Raw genomic sequence first — 25,195 nt, forward strand, 5'->3', positions numbered from 1 at the left:
GACTGAAGCAGTTCGTCTGTGGTGGGAAGCCCTGGGAATCTGGATGTTTCTCAATGAAGCTGATGAGCACCAAAACGTGACATGTGCAGCCCTCTTTTGATGTTCACTCTGTCATGACAGTCGTGGCCAGTGTGGCGCTACCACACACATTGACCCTCCGCCCCACCAGTGAGCCAGACGTGAAGGGACATCAAAGGATCAGCAACGAACACTGAGCCAGACGTGAAGGGACATCAAAGGATCAGCAACGAATGTCCCAGGAAGACTTCTAAAGTTAAACAGGGTTTCTTTACATGAAAAAGTGTGTCAAGAGAAATACAGTCGAGCCTGGAAACACAGGCTTGAACTGCACAGGTCTGCTTAAATGTTTTCCGATAAATACAGTCCAGTGCCATAAATGCATTTTCTCTTCGTTATGATTTTCTTAATCACATTTTCTTTTCTCTACCCTACTGTGTTCTAAGAATACAGTACATGATACATATAACATACAAAATATGTGCTTAGTCGACTGTATGTTATTGTAAGGCTTCCAGTCAACAGTAGGCTATTTGTAGTTAAGTTCTGAGTGGTGTCAAAAATTATAGTCGGATTTTTGACCACAGGGCATTTTTCAAGGTTCACCTGTATATGTGTTCCACTGTTGGCGTGTAGGTAATTTCCAAGCCCTTCTCTTTTCACACATGCCTCCACTCCACCCCACTTGCTTTCCCCTCTACTTGCAGGTCATGGTTATTAACATGACAGCCACAGATGACTGTATGAAGCCTTGAACGAGTAGGAAATAGTGCCTCGCTAACTGCTTTGTTCCCAAAGGCTATGCTTTTATAAATGGTGAGCAGCTCCCCCAAGGTGCAGGTCGCAGATCGGGGCCTTTTCCTGTACTTTGAGGGGGACGGTTGTAAGTCATTCTCAATAAAAACAAACAAGTGATAGAAAACCATAAAGAATAGAAAGGCACTTGCCAATCTCCCCAAAAGATCCCTACTCCCGATGGTTGCATGTAGGTTCTTCCACGTTATTTTTGTGTGTACCTAGTAGTGTGTGTGTGTTGTGTGTGTCCGCGTGTGCAAAGATAAGTGAAACCATGCCTCAGTGACTGTTCTGCCACTTGTGTTTTCCCCTAGACAGTACATCTCAGACAGTTGCCCCAAAGCACACACCTAGATCTACTTCATTCCTCTAAAGATTCTGTTGTGTTCCGTCTGGTCACCACAGCCCGGTGCATTTAAACGAGACGGGGAGGCAACCTAAAAGTTGCCTGTCTATGTTGTGCTTTTCCTTTTTAAAAATGGGGATATCTGTACACAGGTAGGAATTGAGAGCATCTGAAGTACTTCCAGTTTGCCCTCCAGTGCCTGTCTGGGGCGGCTCAGTTCAGTTAGTGACTTCCGCATAGTTTTGGTGAGCTCTCCCTTACGTGGGCACAGAAGATCCTTTGTGGGACTTTCTGCGGTGTTTAGTATACAGACAGCATAATGCCTAATTTGAAGTGTAACAAGACAGTTTAAATGAAACAGAGCAACAAAGAAGCAAGCATTATTGTCCCCCAAAATAGGCTGTATTGTATAGTTTTGACAAGTCTTGAAACTGAGAGATGTTTTATGTTGCAAGTTTCCTGTTCATTAGCTTTCATGCACCAAGGCTTTATAAAAATTCCTCCCTCCCTCTCCCTCTCCCTCTGTCTGTCTGTCTCTCTCTCTCTCCCTCTCACTCTCTCTCTCCACCACAGGGACCCACTAAAAGGAGACAGGAAGGAGATAGCTTCCAGTTTCCAGGCATGGCTGACGGAGGTTACCCTAATAAAATCAAGAGGCCTTGCCTTGAAGACGTTACCCTTTCTATGGGCCCAGGCGCCCATCACAGCACACCCTGTGCAGAGCTGCAGGTGCCTCCATTGACAATGAACCCTAGCCCTGCCGCCGTGGGAGTACCTGGCCATCCATTACCACTCGAAACTAATCCCATGAATGGCAGCATGATGGGTTCACCATTTGCAGTGCCATCAGCTGCAGAAATGGGACTGAAAGGGCCTTCCGGTCCCTACTATGACAAAGCCAACAGCATGCCAGCTGTGGACCAGGAACTTCAAGATCTCCTGGAGGAGCTAACAAAAATTCAAGAACCTTCTCCGAATGAGCTAGATCTTGAGAAGATACTGGGGAGCAAACCAGAAGAACCACTGGTGTTAGAGCACCCACAGGCAACCCTCGGTGCCAGTGCCAAGCCTTCGGTTCAGATGCCACACTTGGAGAGCCTCGGTTCCGGCAAGGAGTTTGCTTCCAGCTGCGGCCAGCTCCCGGGCACGCCACTGCCAGTCCCGCCCTCCCCGGCCGGGCTCAGCTATGTGATTCCTGCCAGCGGGAAGCAAGTGGCCTCACCGGGCTCTTCGGCAGCACAGACCAAGAGCCAAGTCCAGGGGATGGTCCCTGTCGCTCTGCCCCCCCTCCCAGTGCCTCAGTGGCATCACGCCCACCAGCTGAAGGTGCTGGCAGCCAGCAAGCAGGGGTCTGCTACGAGGCAGCCGGGGCCCAACCCCAGTTGGTCTGGCCTGCCTCCTCCAGGCCTCTCCCCATCTTACCGCCCGGTGCCGTCACCACACCCGCCGCCACCGCCGTTCAGCCCTCAGAGCCTCATGGTGTCCTGCATGGCGTCCGGCAACCTGCCCGGGAGTGCTTTCCAAGGCTCCCCCAATGCCTTACTGGCCAGCATGGCATCCGGCAGCAGTGCCGCCCTGGGGCCCCCCGTGCTCTACACTCCCGAGAAGCTCCCCAGCCCGGCTCTCAATCAGCAGCCGCAGTACAGCCCACAGAGCTCCCTCCTTGCCAACCTGGTGTCCTCTAGTATCAAAAGTCCTCAGGGACACCTGATGTCTGCTTTGCCCACCAGCAACCCGGGGCCATCCCCGCCCTACCGCCCGGAGAAGCTCTCCAGCCCAGGCTTGCCGCAGCAGTCCTTCACTCCGCAGTGCTCCCTGATCCGGAGCCTCACCCCCTCCGGCAATCCGCTAAGTCAGCAGCAGCAGCCGCCTTCGCAGCAGCCGGCAAACACCATCTTCAAGCCCATGGCCACCAACCCACCCAAAACCCTGAGCGTGATCATGCAGCAGGGGCTGGCCAGCCCCAGCCCGGGAGCCCCGGAGCCGTTCACTTTTGGCAACACCAAGCCCCTGTCACATTTCGTTTCTGAGCCGGGCCCCCAGAAGATGCCCTCCATGCCCGCCACCTCGAGGCAGCCGTCCCTGCTCCACTACCTGCAGCAGCCGACGCCGACCCCGGCCTCTTCTGCCACCGCCTCCTCCACCGCCACTGCCACTTTGCAGCTGCAGCAGCAGCCTGACCACTCCTCTCTCCTCCTGCAGCAAATGATGCAGCAGCCGCCCCCGCGCTTTCAGCGGCCAGTGGCCCCGGACTCCATGCCTTCTCTGCCCAGACAGGTAAGACGGTCTTGCGTCTGGTTGCGTTCCTTTGTTTTGGACATAGGAACTGTGTCTCGTGCTATTGATACTTGGCTCTGGAGGCAAATCTGGCCATAGTCCTCTCTGAGACTGGACTTAACTCTGGAGAAGTCTATTGAAGGCAGCTAGTTCTGTGTGGTCAAGGTGCAGTGTTCATGAGGCCGAGGTTATGGTTTTAGCTCCTGTGCAAGTCACTTAACTTCCCTGGGAGGAAAAGTGCACCCAGAAGGTGCTGTTAGGGGAAGGGACCAGGGGAGATGAGTCAGAATCACCTAGATCTGCCTTCCCCTGTACCGGGCCAGGTAGCATGTTCCCTCACACAGGACTAGTGAAGGCTTCGTAGGACGCAAGGAAATTGCACCGAGGCATGTAAATCCTACCCTGCTGGCATATGGCTGCACGCTGAGCCTTCCAGAAGTGCCACAGCAAACTTCTGCTGAGCAGCCCCAGTGTGCCCTTCACCACTGTGCTGGCTTGGACACTGAGGCAGGCCCTAAATGAAAAGGACAGATGCAAATAAAGTAGTTACTCTTACCATCTCCATTCTACAAAGAAACTGAGGCTCGGAGAGTTGAAATGACTTGCCCGGAGTCACATAGCCAGGGGACAGAGCAGGAACTGGGAACCAGGAAGTGTTAGTCCAGAGCCTGTGCTCTTCTCAGAATCACTGTGACTTCTCCCCCTCCCTCATCTACAATATGATCAATCACTGAGCTCAGCTGATGCCCACCCAGGGGTGTTGATCACAGTTTCCCCTCGTCATTGCTCTGACCCCTGCCCTCATTGGTTATCTATTGCCGTGTAACAAATGACTCCAAGACCTCTGCTTGAGACAACACAGGTGTATTACCTCACAGTTTCTATGGGCCAGGAGTCTTGGCATCACCTAGCTGGGTCTTCTGGCCTTGAGTCACTTGTAAGGTTATCATCATCTCCAGCTCAACCGGGAAGGTTCTTGCTTCCAAGCTCACTCCTGAGGTGGTTGGCTGGAAGCAGTTCCTTGCAGGTGTTTGGACTGAGGCTTCATTCCTCATGAGCTGTTGGTTAGAGGCCTCTCTTAGTTCCTTGCCACGTGGGCCTCTTCATAGAGCATCTCACAGCATGGCAGCCGGCTTCGTCTGACTAAGCAAGACAGAATGTGCCAGCAAGAGAGGCAGAGGGATTGCCAGCAAGTCAGAGGTTACAGTCTTTAGAACGTAGTCTTGAAAGTGATGTCCCATCACTTCTGCTGTATTCTATTCATTGGACACAAGCATGAAGGTGTGAATACCAGGAGGCAGGGGTCACTGGGGACCATGTCAGATATCTGCCTACCCAGAGCACTTTCTGCCTACCCAGAGCACTTTCTATCTTGGTCCCTCCTTTCCATTGCTCTCAGCCTTGCCCAAGTTCAAGTCCTCTTGATTCTTTGCCTGGACTCAGAGTTGACTCTTAAGTTGGTTTTCCCCAATAAACCAGCCATCACTCAAAACATTACCTTCAAGAGACCTGACATAACAGAGACCTGATCATGTTTCACATTTGGCCAGAAGTTTCCGGGGGCCCATAACCTGGCTCCATCCATCTCCTTGGACTCTGCATATCGGGCCCTGTCTGGCACTTTGCTTCTATCATTCGAAGTGCCAGCAGTCGGCTTTATTCCTACCATCCCCTCTGCCTGGCAGTGCCTTCCCACCTTCTTTCTCCTGCCCCACCCCCACAGCTCCTAAGGCTCAGGAACCATCCCCTCCAGGACCAGCCTTGGTACTTCCGTCTCCCACTCTGCCTCTCTCTTCTCTAAAACAGCCAAGGAAGAGAGCTTGGCCGGCGACCTGGCCCAAGGGAAGCACCTGTCAGGGTTGACCTCTTTTCTGAGGGCCCTGGATGAGTGTGACTGGGGCAGCCCCCAGAGGAGAAAAACCAAGTCTTTTTCCTCCATGCCTCATGAAGCATAAGCAAGCAGAGAGCTCCACACCAGGGAACTGGTCCTCTGATGGACTTGTGCAGTATACAGAGCATCCGTGGGTGCGGCCAGGGCGAGCCGCAGGCCCTCGTGTGCAGTTTGGGAGCACTTGGGTTTGAGTCTGCGGCGGGTTTACTGCCATCTGCCTTCGTGGAGCTGGAAGTCTCCCCCTAGCAGGCAAGGTCCTCAGCCTGGAGACCGATCACCATCTAACACTGTGAGCCGTTTGGGGTTTTTCTTCAGTGGGGTACATTTGTAGCCTGAGTATGTGGCCTCAGAACCTGATCAGCTGGCTCAGAGGGAGAATCCTTAATGACCTGAGTCATGAAAATCACACCCAACTGATTACCTAGGTGAGCTGGAGAAAGTGCTCCAGGGAAAGACCAGCAGCCAAACTCCCTGAGGCTAGGAAGGGCTCAGGTGACCGCCACCAGCAGAAGGGGGAGCCTGGGCTCCCTGGATGGGAGGCTGTTGCTGCCAAGAGCTGCCTTCGCTGCCAGTGCTGGCCAGTGCCCACGGGCCAGGCATACAACTCAGCTCTTCACCTGCCTTTTTCTCATTTTAGTCATCAGAGATAGAGGCCGTTATCATTCCCTTTAAAGCCAAAAAGACTGAGGCACAAAGAAGTGACTAGAATTGCCCAGTCACACAGGAAGTTAGGGCCAGAGAAGGGAGTCTGGCTACAGAGCCCATACTTGTAACCCCATGCATGGGGCACTGCTTCCAGAGCCTTCTGATCCTGCTGTAACCTCCAAACTGTTGCCTCTTCTACAAAATGGGCAATAGGTTATGACATGTTGATTGAGGATTCAATGCATTAATACATCTAAAGCGTTTTGAACAAGGCCTAGCAGCACAAAGTACCTGCCAAGGAAGGTTTGCTATCACTATGACTAACTCCTGGCCTTGAGCCTCCAGATCCATTTGGTGGGGGCTGAGATGTGTCACGACAAAATGTGAGCAGTTCTCTCTCCAGACCCCCTGCCTACCGCGGGATTGACAGCCTACAGCCTTGCGGGTTCTCCCTGTCCCAGGCCCTGCCCCACTGACACAACTCCAGGCCTGGTGGAAAAGGGAAAAGGCGGGGGGCACCTGGGTGGCTCAGTCGGTTAAGCGTTGGTCTCTTGGTTTCGGCTCAGGTCATGATCTCAAGGTTTGTGAGTTCGAGCCCTGCATCAGGCTTTGCGCCGACGGTGTGGGATTCTGTCTCCATGTCTCTCTGCCCCTCCCCAACTTGTGCTCATGCTTTCTCTCTCTCTCTCTCTCTCTCTCACACACACACACACACACACACAAATGAATCAACTTAAAAAAAAAAAAAAAGGCCCCTGGGGGGCTCAGTCGGTTGAGTGTCCGACTTCGGCTCAGGTCATGATCTTGCAGTTCGTGAGTTCAAGGCCCACGTCAGGCTCTGTGCTGACAGCTCAGAGCCTGGAGCCTGCTTCGGATTCTGTGTCTTCCTCTGTCTCTCTGCTCTTCCCCCACTTGTGCTCTGTCTCTCAAAAAATAAATAAACATTAAACAAATTTTTAATTAAAAAAAAAAAACCAGAATACACTTCCTACGAAAAAAAAAAAAAAAAGGAAAAGGAAAAGGTCATCTTTGCCTGGCGGGCGGGGATCTCCTTCTCACTACCCCTCGCCTGGCTCCCGGTTCTGTCCATGGCACTCTTCTAGCCAAAACACAGAGTGGACATCCAGGCTGGGCACATCAACAGCTCACCATGCCTTCTCATGGCCTTTTGCATTTGCTCTGAGGCCTGAGAACTCAGCCCTGCTCACCCTTCCAGGAGAGAGAAAAGAGCACAAGCTTCTTCCTTCCAGCGGGGCCAGCTGGTCGAATTTCACTGATGGCCAGACTGAGCCTCAGAAAATACTCTTCACCTACTACGTGGTGACACAGACTACCTTGTTGCACTTCCAGATGTGATCGTGGTTACCACAGAGGCACTGGGCCTTCATTTTAATCTAGATTTTGGTTTCTGAAAAGAGTACTTTCTAAATGAAAAGTGGGAAACCAACTCTTGAGTAAGCAGAAAAACCACGTCCAGTCATCTACAGGAGCTCATATTTCTCAGCTCTGAGAATTTCACTTGACCAGTTAGGTAAACGACCCAATTTCAGTGGACCATTTGCTTGCACTGAAGGTAAAAGGCAAATGCCATCTGGCTCCAGGGTGGCAGTTTAGCATGGCAGCTGAAGCAAGGGCACTGGGGTTCAAGTCCAGGCACTGACACTGACTGAGCTCTGGGTGGGGAGCAATGTCGCTTAGTCGCTCTGAGCCTTAGGACATTGGAAGACAAAGGAAGCGCTAAGCTGAAACTGCCCAGAGCCCTGCCTGGCACACAGTACGTGCTGGGCTGGGATCCACCACCTCTGAGGACAGGTGTGTTTCCAAATTGAGGACATTTGGGACTATAGAAAGATCATGTGGTGCATATACCAAATATCACACAAGCCTCCGGTAGAACCTGGGGCAGCATTTCATTACTTTTGCAGAGAAATACAAATATTTAAGTCCACATCAATTTTTGTCCCCAAATAAATTTTGATGCCCAACTTACCAAAATAAAATAGGCTTTCAGAGCTTTTGGGGTTTAAAATTACAGCTAAGGGATGTGGGCTTGGAATTACTAAGGGAGCGACTTTTTGGAGTTGGGGCATCCAGCCCTTCTGTGTCGGATTTTAATGACCCCAGATCTCCTCACTGTATTCCCCACCCTACTCCCAAGGCTGGGTGATGTCTCTCCGTTTTTAATCAAGATGAATTTTGTTTCCGTAATTTAGGGCTCCTTCTCCCTGAAGACTTATTGGAGATACATGCAAAAATCAGTGTTAGAACTTCAATTTTACCACCAACCATGGGTGAATGGAACTTCCATTTGCTCAGACACGAAAACAGGTCCATTGAGGAGATGGGGGTGGCGGGAGGCGGCCCAGCTCGAAGGCCCTCAATGCACATGGCTTGGAGAGCTGGGAGCGCAGCATCCTGGGGAGGAGGGATGTGGATGGCGGCCAGTTGGAATAAGAACAAAAAGGCCTGAAATCTGATCCTTGAGGCAGGCTGAGGCACAGGGGAAGGGGGCAGCTGTGGAGAAACAGACCAAAGAGGCACATGATATTGTTTGGACAGATTTTGAGAAGGGTACGAGGGGAGTCCAGCCCGACTGGAGGGAGGCTGGATGAGGCCCCTCCTGGGTTTGCTACACTTTCTACCTTTAGTGATAAGCCTCCCATCCGCTTAGCTGAGGCAGCGATGAGCGCCCAGCAATTGCAGAGACAGTGGGCAAATTGAGAGAACTCGCCATCTTCCCTCCTCAAGGGGCTGGGCCTGCAATGAGGATCTGGGCAGCTTGGTCCGAAGTGGGGCCTTGGGGAAGCCCTCTCACTGCCCTCAGCTATAGGTCCCTCTTGGCCTTGGCAAACAGAGCCCTCTAAAGTGCAGCACTCCCACTGCCCAGGGCCTGATGGAGACAGCACAGGGGAGGGGACCCCAGGGCCTTGGCAGGGTGTAGGCCCCAGGACTGGGCTTGAGACCAGGTTCAAGAGAGCCCAGGCTTTGGAACACTTGGGTCCAAATCTCGGCTCTGCTACTTTTTAGTTTGGCAAGCTATTTTCCCTCTCCGGGCCTCAGTCTCCCCATCTATAAAATGGAGATACTAGTATACCTATCTAAGGGGGTCACTGGGAGGATTAAATGAAGTGAGGTAAAAGTGCTTGGCATAGGGCCTGTCTCACAACAACACTCCATACATGTTAGCTGCCACTACGTCCGGAAAGTTCCTGAAACTTAGAACACCAGTAAGTAACCCAGTGGAATGGGTTAGACTGCCTCAGTGTCCAGGTTCCTCTCCAGCTCTTGGGGGGGGGGGTTGGGGGAGATTAGTCAGGGAGGACATTTGCGAGGTGGCTGAAGAGAAGCCAAGTGGTGGACAACACTGGTCGGTGACCCCAGAAAGGAGCAGAGCAGCTGAGTCAGGCCATAGCTTTCTGAGCACTCCTGGCCAGGGAGAAGGGGGGAACGTTGGCTGATCCTCCCTCCCAGCGCAGACCAAAGAAGTGCTATGAGCTGGAGGGGACGGGGCGGGGGATGGGCTAAATGGGGGATGGCCATTGAGGAGGGCACTTGTTGGGATGAGCACTGGGTGTCACATGTCAGAGATGAATCACTGGGTTCCACTCCTGAAACCAATATTACACTGTATGTTAACTAACTTGAATTTAAATAAATAAGTTTCTAAAAAATGAAGTGCTAGGGGCCATGGGGAGGGTGGTGCAGTGAATGCTGAGTAACAAATGGACCAACCCCAGGACTGTGGCTGACAGGCAGAGAGAGCAAACAGCAGAGAGAGCAGAGAGCGAGAGCGGGAGAGTGGGAGAGCAGAGAGCCAGGGAGAGTGAGGGCCAGGACCGCTGCTTCCGCTTAGTCATTGGCATTGGGGGATGGGGAGGCTTGCTAAGAGCCCCAGATGGATGATGGCGGTGCTCAGAGCACCCATGCTGAACCTTCAGGGATGCCTCCTCCACTCTCCTCCCCCCTCCCCTCCACCACTCACTCCGCTCCCAAAGCCTCCCACAAGAACCTTTGCAGAAACTCAAGATTCCTTTTGGTTTAAATTTCCAGTGCTGTACTCACCTGCTCAGTAGAGCAGAACCTTTAATTACTGCTGTCTCAGTTAGCACTGCAAATTAAAATCTTTGTATTTGCACCATGACCTCTCATGGAAAACAAAATGATAAAAGCAGGCTAGACCAAGAGAATTGTCTATTCTTGTCAAAGTCACATCGGCTTCATTTTTCACTAGAGAAAGATTCAGAGATGTACCATGTAATGATTCAACAATTCTATACATTAACTCCGTGCTCATCACAATAAGTGTCCTCTTGAGACTAATATAACACTGTATGTTAATGATACTTGAATTAAAAAACTTTAAAATTAAAAAACAATTTTAATTTAAAAACAAGAGAGAGTCAGGAGAGATGGTGACATGAGCCAGCCTTCTTCTAGTCTCACATTGTCTGTTAGCGTTTAAAACCAGGTGGCCGTTCTCTGGCCTGGCATACTTGATCCCCCTGGAATCAGACACAGCACATATTGTTGGGGTGGGGGGTGGCCTGTGACCTTGGGCTCTTGAGTCCTTTCGCTCCTCCCCTTCATTATTCTCTCGTCTTGAGGGTAAGGGTTGGGGGAGAGCAGCACTGCTCCCCTATTATGAGAAAAGTTTCTTTGCGTTTGTCTTTTACTAATTCTGGCACGAAGCATCACAGCTTCATTTCAAAGGTTAGTCCTGCTGAAATGAGAGAGTGGAGGCCTCTGGGGAAGCTCTAAGCACCCTGGGGAGGACGGGGCAGGTGAGTTAGGTTCCCAGTGCACTAGAGCCGGGGGCCAGCTCAGCACATATCTTCTCTGCCAGATGGGGCAGCATTTTCCTGAATAAGCGTCTTCATTTTGTATGTGAGCGTGATTGTACGTAATGGCTTACTTTTTCCTTTCTTCCCAAATTGGGCCGCAACATGTTATTTCGTTTGGGGAAACCTTTTTTTAGCTGCTTTGGGAAGAAATATAATTAGACACAGTGTAACATACATTTTTGAAAATGTAGGGGCTAGTTCCTCCGTGTTGACCAAGTTTTGTTTTAACCACTCTGAATTGCCAGGAAACGAAACTCCAAAGGGTGTTGAATTTGGGAAATGCAGTCTCAGAACTTGGTACTAATATTACCAAGAGTCAGGTTTTTCTTTCTGTTTCTTTTCCGGTTTCTGAGAATCATTAATGACCCTCCACCTCACAGCGACGGCTCTTTTTTAAAAAGCGGAAATTCAAAATGTGCTGCTTGTCAAGTGCTAACCTTTTAAACGTCAACCTTTTTTTTCTGTTGGAAGTTGAAGAACGAGGTGGCGTGTTGCAGTGAGGCAGGGGTATGTTGCTTTGCACCTGGAGTCACAACCCATCACTCAGTGAGGTCCACAGCCAAATCGTGGGGATGCGCAAACCCCCCCCAGTACAGACGCCTCAATCATAGAGATCGATAGGTATAATTTTGTAGTTGCTTAGTGATTGACTTGTGAAGGCCGAGAAGGCCACCAGTTTCAGAAACCTCCTGTGTCACGTTTGTTTGGGTTTTTTGTTTGTTCGTTCTTCTTGCCTTCACATACTTGACGAGAAACCATGAACTTCGCTGAAGCCAGGGTATTCAAAATGAGGCGTTTAAAACGAAGTGTAGCAAAACCTACCTATTTGTCACTGTAAAGCAAAGGAAGGTTTGCAAAGAGCAGAAGAGGACATAAATTTGTGTGGTGAGCACCTTTCAATGGACCCCACATGAAAAATTATAAGACGTAAAAACTGTCTAGGGAGGCTGGAAAGTCACGGGGGGCCTGCACTATTCAGCTGTGGCCCTGATACCTAGAGCCCGCCATGTTGCTGCATTCCTCCGCCTCCCTCCCACATCCCCCCCGACCCCCAGCCACCATTGAGGGCCCGCATAGCACAGATTTAGGAAACCTCTCCTGAGTCCATTTGTACTCTTAGCCTCTTCTGTCCCTTGGGGGTTGACAAATTCGAAGATCTGTGCGCTCTGGCCTGGCTACTGGTGAGCTTGAAGGGGGCAGCAGATGGTAGAACACTTTATGGTTGAAGCAAAACCCTTCCCATCCCCCCCCCAAAGAAAAAGATTCTGCTTTTTCCTATGGGATTGAAAAAGTTTGGGTTTCTCTTTGGTCTCGTTAATTTTGCCCACGGTGACAAATGATGCTTTCTCCACGTTACTCCATCTGGTTGTTGTTCTTCCCATCGAAACAAGCGAGGCTGTCGCGAGTTGGAACTAGGTATGCAGGAAAAAGGGAAGTGGGCACTTTAGGAAAGTATCATATAGTGTTGGCCTAAATGTGGCCCTGAAGGCCTGACACATGTGTAGCCCTGTTTCAGCAGAAAATATTCCAAGTCTTGTTTTGCTTTGGCGGACTTCGTGTTTGAAGCTGCCGGCACAGGTTCCACCCGGCTTTTCCCCCTGTAGCACACTGCTGCGTTCGGCCATCCTCCATGTTTGAGAAGAGAAGGTGAGCATAGTGGTGGGGACCTAGACTCTTTTTTGCAGGCCCATGGCCGGGTGGCACGAGAAGAGAGTTTGCCAAAGCAGCCGACTCCGTAGGCCAGTAGACGAAGGTAGACTCCTCACTTGCAATTTTGAGCAATGATCATTTCTTTCCATGTGACAAAGCTTTGAAAGGTGTGGGAGGCCCCCAACCACCCCTGAGTGCAGATAAGTGGGAATAGTTCCATGACCCTTTCCCTCTATCAGGCAACACTTTCAGAAACAAGCTGTGGAAAATGTAAACAGACAAAATGTTGACACCTATTAGAGTGGCTATTATTTAAAACAAAACAAAAGAGAAAATAGCAAGCATTGGCAAGGACGTGGAGAAATTGGAAATCATATGCACTATCAGTAGAAATGCAAAGTGGTGCAGCCACTGTGGAAAACGTGATGGCAATTCCTAAAACTTTAAACATAGAATCACCATTTGACCCAACAATTCCACTCCTAGGTATAGACCCCAAAGAATTGAAAGCGGGGTCTTGAACAGATATGTGTTCACCAATGTGCATAGCAGCACTATTTATAGTAGCCACAAGGTGGAAATAACACAAATGCCCATCAACTGGTGAAAGGAAAAACAAATCCATATGCTCATATTATGGATTATTATTTAATCTTAAAAAGGAAGAGAATTCGGACATGTGCTACTACATGAATGAGCCTTGCAACCATTATTCTGAGTGAAAGAAGCCAGACACATAAGGACAAATGCTGCACAGTGCCACTTCTATGAGGCACCAAGAGTAGGCAGATTTTTAGAGACAGAAAGCAGACTGGTGGGTGCCTGGGGGAGAGAAAAGGAGAAGTTAGTGTTTAATGGGGATGGAGTTCCAGTTTGGGATGATGAACAAGTTCTGGAGATGGATGGCAGGGATGGCTGCACAGTACTGTGAGCGTACCTAATGCCACAGAGCTGTGTGCTTAAAATGGTGAAAATGGCAAATTTTACCATGATAAAAAAGAAAACCTTAACTTTTAACATTTATTCATTTTTGAGAGACAGAGTGCAAGCAGGGGTGGTGCAGAGATGGAGGAAAACACAGAATCCAAAGCAGGCTCCAGGCTCTGAGCTGTCAGCACAGGGCCCGATGTGGGGCTCGAACTCACTAACCGCGAGATCATGACCTGAGCCGAAGTCGGATGCTTAACCTACTGAGTCACCCAGGCGCCCCAAAAACCTTAAGTTTTAAAACACTTGCTATTCCTCTACTGATCAAAAGCAATATTTTATTTGCAAATAGAATTAGCAGACAACGCACAGGTGGCAGCAAGGTGCACTGCCCGCTTTCTGTCATAGGGAGCAGTGGTATGGATATGGGTATGCGCATCGTCTCGGGGAGCCAGCTGCGTTTGCTGGATGTCCTAGCAAGATGCATGCATGTCAAACACGTGGGATAGACTTCTCGGGCACAGCCACCACGGAGAAATAACTCTCCTGGTAAATTGAACACAATTTCTGTCCTTCTCTGGGCATTTTGGAGACAGGACAACACGCAGGTCGGAGAACAGAGAAGCAACTATAGACAGGAAGGGACATTGTCTCTGCTTCTGAATGGGATAAGAAACTCCACTTGCTTCATTGGTTCTCTGGTGCAGCTGCAGGTCTGGAAACGCTGCGATGACTCACAGTTTGCTGATTAATACAAGAGCCAACAGAATGATGCTAGGCACTCGCTGTCTGTGACTGGCTTTCTGTGCAAAGTATCCCTCTGGAGCAAGTGCTAGGCCCTGGGGTAGAGTTCTGGAAAAAGTGAAGGATGTCAACCACACAAGAACCAGCGCATAAGGCCTGACGCTGGCACACAATGTAGGGAGTGAGAGCCTCTGACCAATGCCAACTGACGTTTGAAAAGTCGACACACCTGGTTGGTTACTCACACCCTGGTTCCCAAGACCACTGATTTCGACATTTCAGGGCTTGGTGGCATCCACTGTTTAATCAGAGTCACTTGTGTCTTGTCTGTGCTGTCACTTGATGACAAAAAGGAAGAAGTCTTCTCTGGCTTGGTCGCAGTGAGCTGGAGGACCCTTTGGGGGAATGAATGGGAGCTGGCGGGAAGGGATAAAGTGGCGTTGCAGAATTAAGCTCCTGAGACGATTTTTGAGTGTTTCTGAGTCATTATCGGTCAGAAGTCCCAGACTTCAAGGCCTAGGAGGCCGATGAACTTGGGCTCTCGTGTTGTGCCACCACCCCCTGCTCGTGACATGTTTTTCTGCTCCAGCTGGGGCCCGTGTCCTCCTGCAGCACTGGGCAAACAGTGCCTGGCAGTCCCCAAATGTGGGATCTGAGAGCGCAGGGTTTCTTCCACCTCCGACAGACCCACAGTCTAGTACCTCAGGTGGCAGTTGGCACCGGCTGTTCTGTGGCAGTGGTGGTGCTGGTGGAAGGCCGAAACGGGACCTCCGGGGGCCGCTGCAGGTAGCACAGTGACAGCAGCACGTAAGAACTGCACCCACCCCCCAAAAAAATTGCTGGCTTAGAAATTCAGGCCACTCTTTCCATTGCTTCTTTCCCACTTAAGATTCATTCATGCCACTCTGGGGTGGCACCAATATTCCTGACAAACCAATACATTTCAGTCAGGTTTTTGTTTTTGTTTTTGTTTTTTACCACTTCATGAGCACAGATTTTTACACCCTTTGCAGAAACGACATCATGAGGGTTTTGTTCTTATTTGTGTGTTTTTGTCATTTTGACAGTTGTCTTGTTTGTTTCTTTGATTGTTAACTTTTCATTTGGAAGTGTCTTCTTTGGCAGAATAATTACATTACAAGGAGATGCGTTCTCGTTGCCCTCTAGAAAGGTCTCCTGACTTCAGGGTCCTTGGGAGAATTGAAGACAACTGTGATGTTCTTACGGAGTCTCCCCCCCCCCACATACACACACCCCTCCCAGTCCCCCGCCCCTGTCTTCATGGCTTACCTCTGAAAGGAGCACAAAGCGTTGCAGTAAGGCCCTCTGGGGAGGGAAGGCTCTATTCCACCAAACCAAATGCTCCAGAGGCATCAGCCCTGTGCAGAGGCCACAGAGAGGTTCATGCGTTGTTCCTGCCCCCCGGAATGTCACTTGCAGTGGTGGGTGACCACATACCCTGTCCGCCCTGCCTGATCTCATTGTCCAGCCAAACTCTAATCTATATACTCCCCTGTTGCAGAAGAGGTTCGTGAAGGCGAAGTGTTTCTCTGTAAACTTGCGCTTGACTTGTCTATTTCCCACTCTCCTGGTAAATAAAGTTTGCAATACAATATTGGAGTAGGGATTGAGAAAGAGAATGAACCCTCATAATTGTTTCTAGAGCCATCAGCATCCGGCTTGGCAACACCTCTTAATGGGCTTTTAATTTTTTTGTTTACAGTTATTACCTCTGAAATCTCTACTTTCTGGTATGTTCTTGGACTTTTGAAGGGATTTAAAAATTCAGGAGCTCAATGCCAATAATTGCTTTTAGGAGCTAGCGCCGCCTATTTTCTATAGATGAATTCCAGTTTGGGTCCTCAATTATTTTCTTCACAGAAAGCCACAAAGTACATATTCAGGTTTGCATCGGAATTGAATATGAACTAGAAATCCTTAATGTTGTTAAGCTACGTGATTGCTTCTAAAATGTGTATGCACTCAACTAATGCAAAATAGAGTATTTAAGAGCTTGACTACTGCACTTGAGATCTGAATGAAGAGCCCAAGCTTGCCGTAGTTGATCTGCACTAGATATGTTTGCTGGAGGAGGTGGTGCAGGTGGTTCACGTGTGGTACATTTCTTTTTAAACCAGTCCAGGGATAAAGGAGCATGACTGGAGGCTGAACAGGGTCCAACAGGCTCTGCGCTTCATCATTAGAAATGCAATGTTCTCCAACATGAGGCTGGAGGTACAATGTAGACTTCATGAGCTCAGAAGCCTGGGGGCCCAGGCTTCAATCCTTACCAGTTAGGGTGTATTGAGTCACAAATAACAGGAAAACCAGCTTACACTGGCTCGGCTAATAAAAGGAACGGACTAAGTCCTATAAGCGGAAGTCCAGCAGCTGGGGACTGCAGGGTGGTTTGAATCAACAGCTCAACCGTCATCCTAAAGCTGTCTCCCCCTTGTGGGCACCCATGGCTGCCAGCAGCTCCAGGGGCTACAAACTTCCTTTTCCCTCAGGCAGAGAAGCAGGAGAGAGAGTTGCTTCTAGAAGCTCTGTCAGGTAAACAAGGAGGCTTCTTTCCCAGAAACCCCTGGGAATTCGGGGCCTCGTGGCCTGAACTGATTGCACGCCTACTGCGTTGTTTCCTGTGAGCTGAGCTAAGTGCCCCACCTCTAGAACCCTGAGTGGAGCCAGGTTTCCCCAAAGTGTATAGGCAGCATGGGGCAGGCAAGGTTGCCTGAGCGGAAACTGGGGAAGGTGCCAAGGGAAGGAAAACTAGATGTTGGCCAAGCGGCCAACTATATTGTGACAATCGGCGTCTTCAGCCATCGACATCCATCTGCTCTTTCCTTCCCAAGCGTATGCCTCCCAGATGCTCACCCCTACAGAAAGCCCATTTACTCCCTCCCCAAGAGGATTCGGTTCCAATCTAGAAACTGCAGGTGATGCACCACCCTCACGTTCCGGAACACCTTAGGGCTTTAAGGTTAACGAAGTTCTGGCATTTAATAAGTTAGGAACAGAAATGTGAAGGTGGCTCTTTGGGGTGAGCATGCAACTCCTGGAAGCAGCCCTTTATCCAGGGAGAACCCGTATCCTTAGGCCTCATTTTGTAAGAATTCCCCCAAATATCCATAACCTAGGTATTAGTCAGGTCTTGGAAGAGGAGTGGCACTGGGTGCAGCTATGATAGATAAAGTTGGTTTGAGAACTTTCCCAATTTCCTCCCCAGGGCCTCTCACCTGGCTAACACGCCATCATTCTTCAGGCCACAGCTTAAAGCTCAGTTTTGCCATGAAGCCTGCTCTAACCAACCCTTCCCCAGACTGGATTGGGTTCTCCTGTTCTCTAGCACTCTGCAGTGCTCCCGTGCAGCACTTAATCAATCTGTATTACCGACCCTCATCTAAGTGCTTCTCCATAATACAAATGTGCCAGCTGTAAAAGGGCAAGAAGCACATTTGCCTTATCCACCAATGCTGTCACAGCACAGGGCCTAGATTGTGGTGGGTGCTCAGTAAATATGTGTTGTGCGAATGTTATAAAAGGCAGAGTGAGCAGATTTGAGCTGCAGTATTTTATTACAGTGGAGAACTATGGAACAATCTACACTCTGCATTCTACAGTATACGATGACAGGTGCTTCAAAGGAACACAACAGTCAAGTCCTCAGAAGAAACAAACACACAGAGAACCCTAGTGTCCCCGGCAACTGCAGCCAACTCTTTTGTAGCCCCCTCCCCTTCTCTCTGGCAGCCTGGTGCCTCAGGGACCCTGGGTATCTCCCTACCTACCAGGCACCCTGGGGCTCCTCACCATAGGTAGCAGCCCTTTGAGCACCCAGCTCCCTCTTATCCCACACCCATACAGTTTGGAGATAGGCGGTTGGGGGAAGGCAGTAGAGGCCCCTCAGCTCACAGGATGCCCCAGGCAGCAGGACACAGCTGATCTGGGTGAACCCTGCACTTACCCACTGGGGCAGTGGGAGTTCCACAAGGCCATGAAATGACTGGCTCTGAGTAATAGCTGGAGTCCCTGACTTCTGACACAGACTCTGAGCTCATAAATTCTGCATCTTGGGGCACCTGGGTGGGTCAGTTGGTTAAGCATCTGACTCTTGGTTTCAACTCATGATCTCATGGTTTGTGACATCGAGCCCTGCATCAGGCTCTGTGCTGACAGTGCGGAGCCTACTTGGGATTCTCTCCCTCTCTCTCTGCCCCTCCTCCCCTCAAAATAAATAAATCAACTTCAATAAATAAGTAGGGAAATAAATAAATTCTACATCTTGAAGCAGGCAGGTGGCTTCAAATCTGGGAATGGGATATGAACTTCATACATTCTTGACAGTTTATTACCATTGCTGTAATCAACCCTCTGCTATTAAATAGAATTTTATAATTAAATCAAACCAAACCCTTAAAATAAATTATTTGGAGAAGGCCAATTATTCAAGTCTACAAACTAACTAGAAGTATATCCTGCAGATGTTGACGTTGAAAACTGTGCCTAAGTTCAGTGTAACTGCTGGACCCATTCTCATTGGATGTCCACACATCAAAAAGGATGTCTGTTTGCCCAGCCTTAATGGTAGGTTATGTATATGTTTGCCTTTCTAGTTCCCAGAGCTAGCCCTTATTCCTGCAAAACAGCCCCATAATCCACCCATTTACTGGGTTGCAAAGCTTTGATGAGGTCGAGAGAGCAGTATGGTAGATATCACAACTTTCTCTGCAGGCCAGTCGTACTGCGTTTGCTGAGAGCTGCTGGACTTGTCCAGGGTTTCCCCACAACTCGCATTGCCCAGTTCATGACTAGGGTAAGGCAGGAAGATGACAGAAAAAGATATCTGGCCCAGGAAATTACAGAAACTCCAATAAAACTCAGACAGAAATGAAATCTCTGAGCTGTGAGCCAAGTGCTTAAGGGAAGAGGCAGAAGAGTGCTTCTCATGTTGCTCACTGCTCACCATGGTGCTTCACGGGCAGTGTGGGGAGTGGCAGGGCGGGGGGTGAGAAAAAAGGGTTTCCTCTATATTTTTGGAAAGCAAGAAGAGCTAACTAGCCAAGTGCTCCTTTGTGTCTGTTCAGGTCTGCTGAAAGGCAGACACCTGTATGGAGTTAGACATATAAGAAATGTATGAGGGTAGGGGAAGCCTATGAATGCTAAAGGCAAAGGAAGCAAGAGAAGGCGGGGAGAGCCTCAGCCCACAGTGCAGGTGGTCCATGATGATCGGGAGACAGAGGGGGATTGGGTAAGAACAATCTTAGACTGCAGGGGCACCTGAGTGGCTCAGTCACTTAAGCATCTGACTTCATCTCAGGTCATGATCTCGAAGTTTGTGAATTTAAGCCCCACATGGGGCTCTCTGCTGTCAGCATGGAGCCTGATTCAGATCCTCTGTCTCTCTCTCTCTCTCTCTGCCCTTCCTCTGCTCTCTCTCTCTCTCTCTCTCAAAAATAAATAAACATAAAAAAAGAACAATGTTAGACTGCAGTGCAGCTCCAGGAAAGGTTCAGCAACGCCAGTGGAGAGTCCTCGAGCCAAAGTTGCTGTTGGAAGAGACCTGTACCTCACAGGAGTGGGCCTGCATTAGTAGTATACCTGCTATGTTCAGTCAATGGCTGGGAGAGGGACTGGGGCCAGATACGGTGACAGATCCAAAGGGATGGCTTCTGGAGGCTATCAGTCAATTATGCCTCCCATGGCTGGAGATGCCAGCAGCCTTTAGCACAGCCACCACATCCCTCCTTCGGTAGCTATGACTGGAAGGCCCTTCCCAGAGTCCCTGGCAGACAGATAGCTACAAGGATAGATTCATGGGGTAGAACGAGACTGACTACTTTGGAGGACAAGGCCAAGGCTGGTTTGATTAGTCTGTAGGTGGACTGTGCTTCTTCATTGTTTGTTTATTTAGTGTTTGGATTCTTGGTTTTCCCTCCTGTCCCCTTGTTTGTTCAATTCACCCTTTGACCCCAGGTCTAGGAAAATACAACCATGTGCATTTGGAAGAAATTTAAAATGAATTAGCTGGCTGGCTTTAGTTTCTATCCTAAGCATCAAAAGATTCCCAGGCTTTGGAAGTAGGGCAGACTGAAGGGACTACAGTTATTTGGGAAATAAACAAATGAATATTCAGCCTCTTGATTACACAAGGAAGAGTATAAGTTTTGTCTGTCTAGTGCCTAAGAATCACTATTTTTTTAGTTGTGTGAGTATGCTAAAATCAGAGAACATGAATATTGAAAGAATCCTTGGAGTTTGTCTAGTTCAACAACATCATTTTACAGATGAGGACACAGTGAGGCCCTAAAGGGAAAAAGTAGACCAGTATCCTTTAGGGAAAAAAACATGCAAAAATTCTCAACAAAACCCTAGGAAAACAAATCCAGTAACTTATGAAAAGGATTAGACACCATGACCAAGTGGGCTGCATCCCAGGAATGCAAGGCTGGTTCAGCCTATGAAAATCATTCATTGTAATGAACCATGTTAGTAAAACAAGGAACAACAACAACAAAAAGATCATCTCAATAGACAAAAAAGGCAAGAGACTTTCTCAAGCTCATAAAGCTAATGGCAAAGCCCAGGCTCAACTGCAGTCACCTACCTTCCAGGCCAGAGCTCTTCATAGTTAGTAGTGGGAATGGGGACGGAAGGTGGAACTAGCCCTTCCACATCCATGCACTGCACTGAGCCCATATTGAGGAATCTCCCCTCTTCCTTCCATCCTCTTCTCACAATAGCCCCTGGCAGAGCGCACTTTCCACATGAAAAAGCAGGCATAGAGAGGCCACCTGAGGCCACCCAGCTGCCAAGCACAAGGAGGAGCTAAGCCTAGACCCCAGGTCTCCTGTCTCTCCCTCTGGTACTTTCCCTCACCCATCACTGCTCCCCTTATTGATTGGTGCTACTGGATTAAATTGGTTCCATTAGTTCTCACATTATCTGCTGCCAAGCCAAATAGATGGGCTTTTTGCTGAGTGGTTACAAGTGTCCTCCAGATTCTCCGGGGGAAGAGCCCCTCTCCTGTGCCACAGTGTGACAAACTCTCAGAGCTGAAGCTGTTGACTTACCTTGGTGTAATCTGGGCTAAGTGGCCATTTGTATATGCTAATGACTAGAACATCTGTGCAAGGACTGGAGGTCTGTAAAGAAGCACTGGGGAAGCCAGAGGCCAGAAGGCTGGGAAGTGGAGGCCGGTGGGGCCAAGAGAGGGATGAGGCTGTTCTTTGTTCCAGGAGAAGCTGAGGGCCAGGCTGGCCTGGCTTTTGGCAGGGCCTAGCCCAATGAGAGCTCTTGCCACTGAGTCCTGGCTCTCCCTGCTGGGACAAGAAAAAGAAGGCAAACATTTCAGAGAGTCAGGGAGAGAGACACAGCAGAGCCAGGATGCAGTGAAGTGGTTGTTTGTTTGTTTGTTTGTTTGTTTTGTGGGTTTTTTGGCCTCACACCTGCGCATCTCAGATGGTGCTCTACTGAGGGCCCCGTTGGCCAAGTTGCCTCTGGATGTGTTCACCATGGCCTCCAAAACTTCTTCTCCTCAAAAATACATTGGGAAAGCCCACCCCAGAGTCAGGCACTGAGCCTGCAGGCCATTTTCAGGGGTCGAACATGCGGGCTATGGTGGGGGTGTGCTGGCTGTCAGCAGTGTACAAAGCAGGGCTTTCCCAGTACTGTTCTGCCTGTTTAACTCAGCAATGTGGGGTACCCTTTTTTCTTGCTCTCACTGAGAATCACAGAGAGGTTTAAAGAGGTCGACTCTGTATGGGACACCTCTTCTCCATGCCATCTGCTTCACATATAGATATGTTCCCACCAGGCCCCGCATCAACACTGCATACTCTTCCTGCCCTTTTCTTCTTTCCTGACATTTAGACCAGGGAAAGTGGCTTCCTTTGGGATAAAGGGGTTGCAAGAAGGCACCATGGACTGGAAATCACAAGTGCTGAGTTCTAGTCTCCTCTGACTTGGGGCGAAGCTCTTCCCTACCATGAGCCCCAGAGTCCCCACCCACCAGGTAGGGAGTTGGTAGCAAGCAGTATTTCTCAGAAGGTCGTGTTGCAAGGTCCCACTCCCAGAGACTGAGTCCCTGCAAAAACAGACAGGTGCTCCCTGTAGGTCTCTCAGACTCTCTGTCCTTAACTTGCTCAGCAATCTTTTTTTCCCTGATTTTTTTATGGTGGTTAAAGTACACATGACATAGAAATGGTCATTTTTTAGTGTACAGCTCAGTGGCATTAAGTACATTCACATTGTGCAGCCATCATCACCATCCATCTCCAGCACTCTTTTTATTTTGCAAGACTGAAACTCTGTCCCCATTAAACAATACTCTTCATGACACACTCTGCACAGCCCTTAGCAACCACTGTACTTACCTGACAGGAGGGATACTGTGATCACCAAGGCCGTTTTCCCAGAGCAAGGCTTGTCCATTGCTTGGCAATCTTGAGCAAACCATGGACCTCTCCATCTACAGGGAATGTTGACTCAAGTAGGTGATCTCTCATTTCCCCTCCAGTTACAAAATTGCTAGGGTAGTAGGGTGAGGTGTTAGCCCCAGGGAGGCAGAATGGGTCAGAAGATGACAGAAGATGAGGATTTCAGTAAAAAGAAAGTAGAGAATGATGCCCCTTAAAGGTTGGGAAGGAAGGAGAGCACACAGGTAGGCATGAGAAAGCATTGGTAGCAGGAAAGCATTGGTTCATTTGCAGTTCACCTATAGATCCTTGTGGACAAAATCTGGGGAAGGAACCCTGAGCTCTGGGAGTATTGGCATTCTTGCCAGGGTTCAGGGAGCTGAAACCAGGCCAACCCTAAATTTCATGAAGAGTGTGCTGTACTAGGTCTTTCCAGCCTTGACCTCACCCTAAACCTGTCTGACTGGAGCATCTCCAGAGAGATGGGATTGACAACAGAAAAGAAAATAAGGTCAAAATTCCAAAGCAACTTTTCTTAACTTGTAAACAATGATGATTTTTTTATGAACTTGAGTTGTTCCTTTGACATAGCACTATATTTTCTGTTTACAGGATTCCTGGATTTTTCTAATCCTGGTTTTCTTGAATCCATATGATACATACAAAAGAGTATATAAAGCATATAATAATAAGACCAATACCCATGTACCCACCAACCAGGTTGAGAAATGAAACATTCAAAATACCTTAGGGGCGCCCGGGTGGCTCAGTCCATTAAGCATCTGACTTCGGCTCAGGTCATAATCTCGCAGTCCGTGAGTTCAAACCCTGCATCACGCTCTGTGCTGACAGCTGAGAGCCTGGAGCCTGCTTCCAATTCTGTGTCTCCCTCTCCCTCTGCTCTTCCCCCACTGGCTCTCTGCCTCTCTCTCTCTCTCAAAAATGAATAAACATTAAAAAAATTTTAAATATCTTAGAAGCCTTTTCTGTACCCCTCCCATTTCCCAGAGATAACAACTCTCCTGACTTTTAAGAGTCAAATATAGGAATGCACCTGAAGCCCCTTGATGAGCTTTGAGGTCTTCCTAGGTAGATTAGACAGTCACCAATCTCTCTCTCTCTCTCTTTCTCTCCAATCTCTTTAGGTACTTATTGTCTGATTTCCACTGATGGCTCCTCCCATCTATTTTGTGTTGATCCTCATTGGTTTCAATTTTAGATGGGGACCTCGTCATTTTCCAATACATTTTATGATCTCTTGATTACAAGAGTAATATGTGTTCTTCATAGTAAACTTGGAAAGTGCAAGAAAGTATAGAGAAAACACAAACTCCGTGTGATAATAAAATACACAAATATATAATATACAAATAAGCCAGGAATAACCACTGTTAACATGTTGGAATACAGCATTTCATTTTTTCCTATGCAGAAATATATTTGTCACATTACTGACACCAAGCTTTGTATATAGTTTTTACTTTCATTGTGAAATATAACATAGGTGCAGAAAAGTGTGCAAGGCCCATATGTACAATTTAAAGAAGAAGTACAAAGTGAAAACCTGTGTCACCACCAGTTAGGTTGAGAAATAGAATGTTGCCACCCCCTGAGTAGACCCCCAATGTGCCTCTGTGATCCTAGCCTCTCCTCCCCGCAGAGGCGACCACTCTCTTGATTCTGATGTAATCATTCTCTTGCTTTTCTATAGTTTCCTTAATGAACTCTTAAACAAGTAGTCCCTTCATTTTGGAGAACTGAGCAGTGGGCACGAGGTAGATACGTAAGCAGCAAAGAACCATAGTGCTGCTGTTAGCTGAAGGCTTCCAAAAGAAGAGAAGCTGGGTAGTCCTAGCCACTGTCTGCCCCCAGCTCCCCTTTTAGGGAAGTTGGTGGCCAAAGACAGTGGTGGACTGGGGCACATATAGAGCCCACCACCATCAGGACTCCTGGCAGAGTTATGGGCATGATACTGGACACACAGAAAATATGACAGAAGGGATTGGGCTGCTCTGTGTCTCCTTTTGAGCTCACCACAGCCTGCCTCGGGTTCCTCCAGCATTTAGGTGTAGGTGAACACAGGACACCTCTGTGGGGTGAAGTTGAGTGTCCTCAGCTGATCCAGGCAGCAGGATCTGGAAGGCAGAGCAGGAATTTAGAAGCAAATGGTCAAGCCAGACCTTTGCCAGGGTCAAGGAGAGGCAGATACCCACAGACATAGAGTGAGGGAGGGGATCCAGGATCTACTGCATTACGTTGGCCACCTCTGTCCCCTTCACCTCTTTCCAGAGAAAACCTGGAGCTCCTGTCTCTGAGCCCAATGAAGATTAGGCCATTCAGACCAAGCTGCTTTTCTGCCTTTCCCTCTGACATCTTGTGATTCAGTTTCTTCAGGCTGTGTAGTCCATTAACCTTGGTCTAGCCATTCACTGGCTTGGGAAACTATGGTGCTGCTGTCTTCTCTCCTGTTCTCCTTACCCTCATGGGATTGTGCCTTTAAAAAACAAAACAAAACCTTTACCGCACTTTTAGTGGGGCTTTGGGAGGGAGTGAAGTTAGATGCTTGCATTAAATCTGCTATCTAAATCCGGAAGTCTCCAAAGGAAATCCTGCCACTCCCTTCCTCGGTTGCCAGAATGTGATGGTT

At 48.9% G+C, this 25,195-nt stretch overlaps 1 protein-coding gene across 4 annotated transcripts in view; it reads left to right on the forward strand.

The window, feature by feature from the left end:
• Positions 1 to 25,195, forward strand: part of MAMLD1 (mastermind like domain containing 1) — a 120,520-nt gene that overhangs the window by 79,003 nt on the left and 16,322 nt on the right. For all 4 annotated transcript variants that reach the window (XM_053201816.1, XM_027053458.2, XM_053201817.1 and 1 more), the window contains one exon: positions 1,733 to 3,436. In XM_053201816.1, coding sequence (XP_053057791.1) covers positions 1,733 to 3,436 — 1,704 coding nt within the window. The remainder of the gene's footprint in view (positions 1 to 1,732; positions 3,437 to 25,195) is intronic.

The sequence above is a fragment of the Acinonyx jubatus genome, chromosome X (genome assembly GCF_027475565.1).
Source record: "Acinonyx jubatus isolate Ajub_Pintada_27869175 chromosome X, VMU_Ajub_asm_v1.0, whole genome shotgun sequence".
Classification (NCBI taxonomy): Eukaryota; Metazoa; Chordata; class Mammalia; order Carnivora; family Felidae; genus Acinonyx; species Acinonyx jubatus.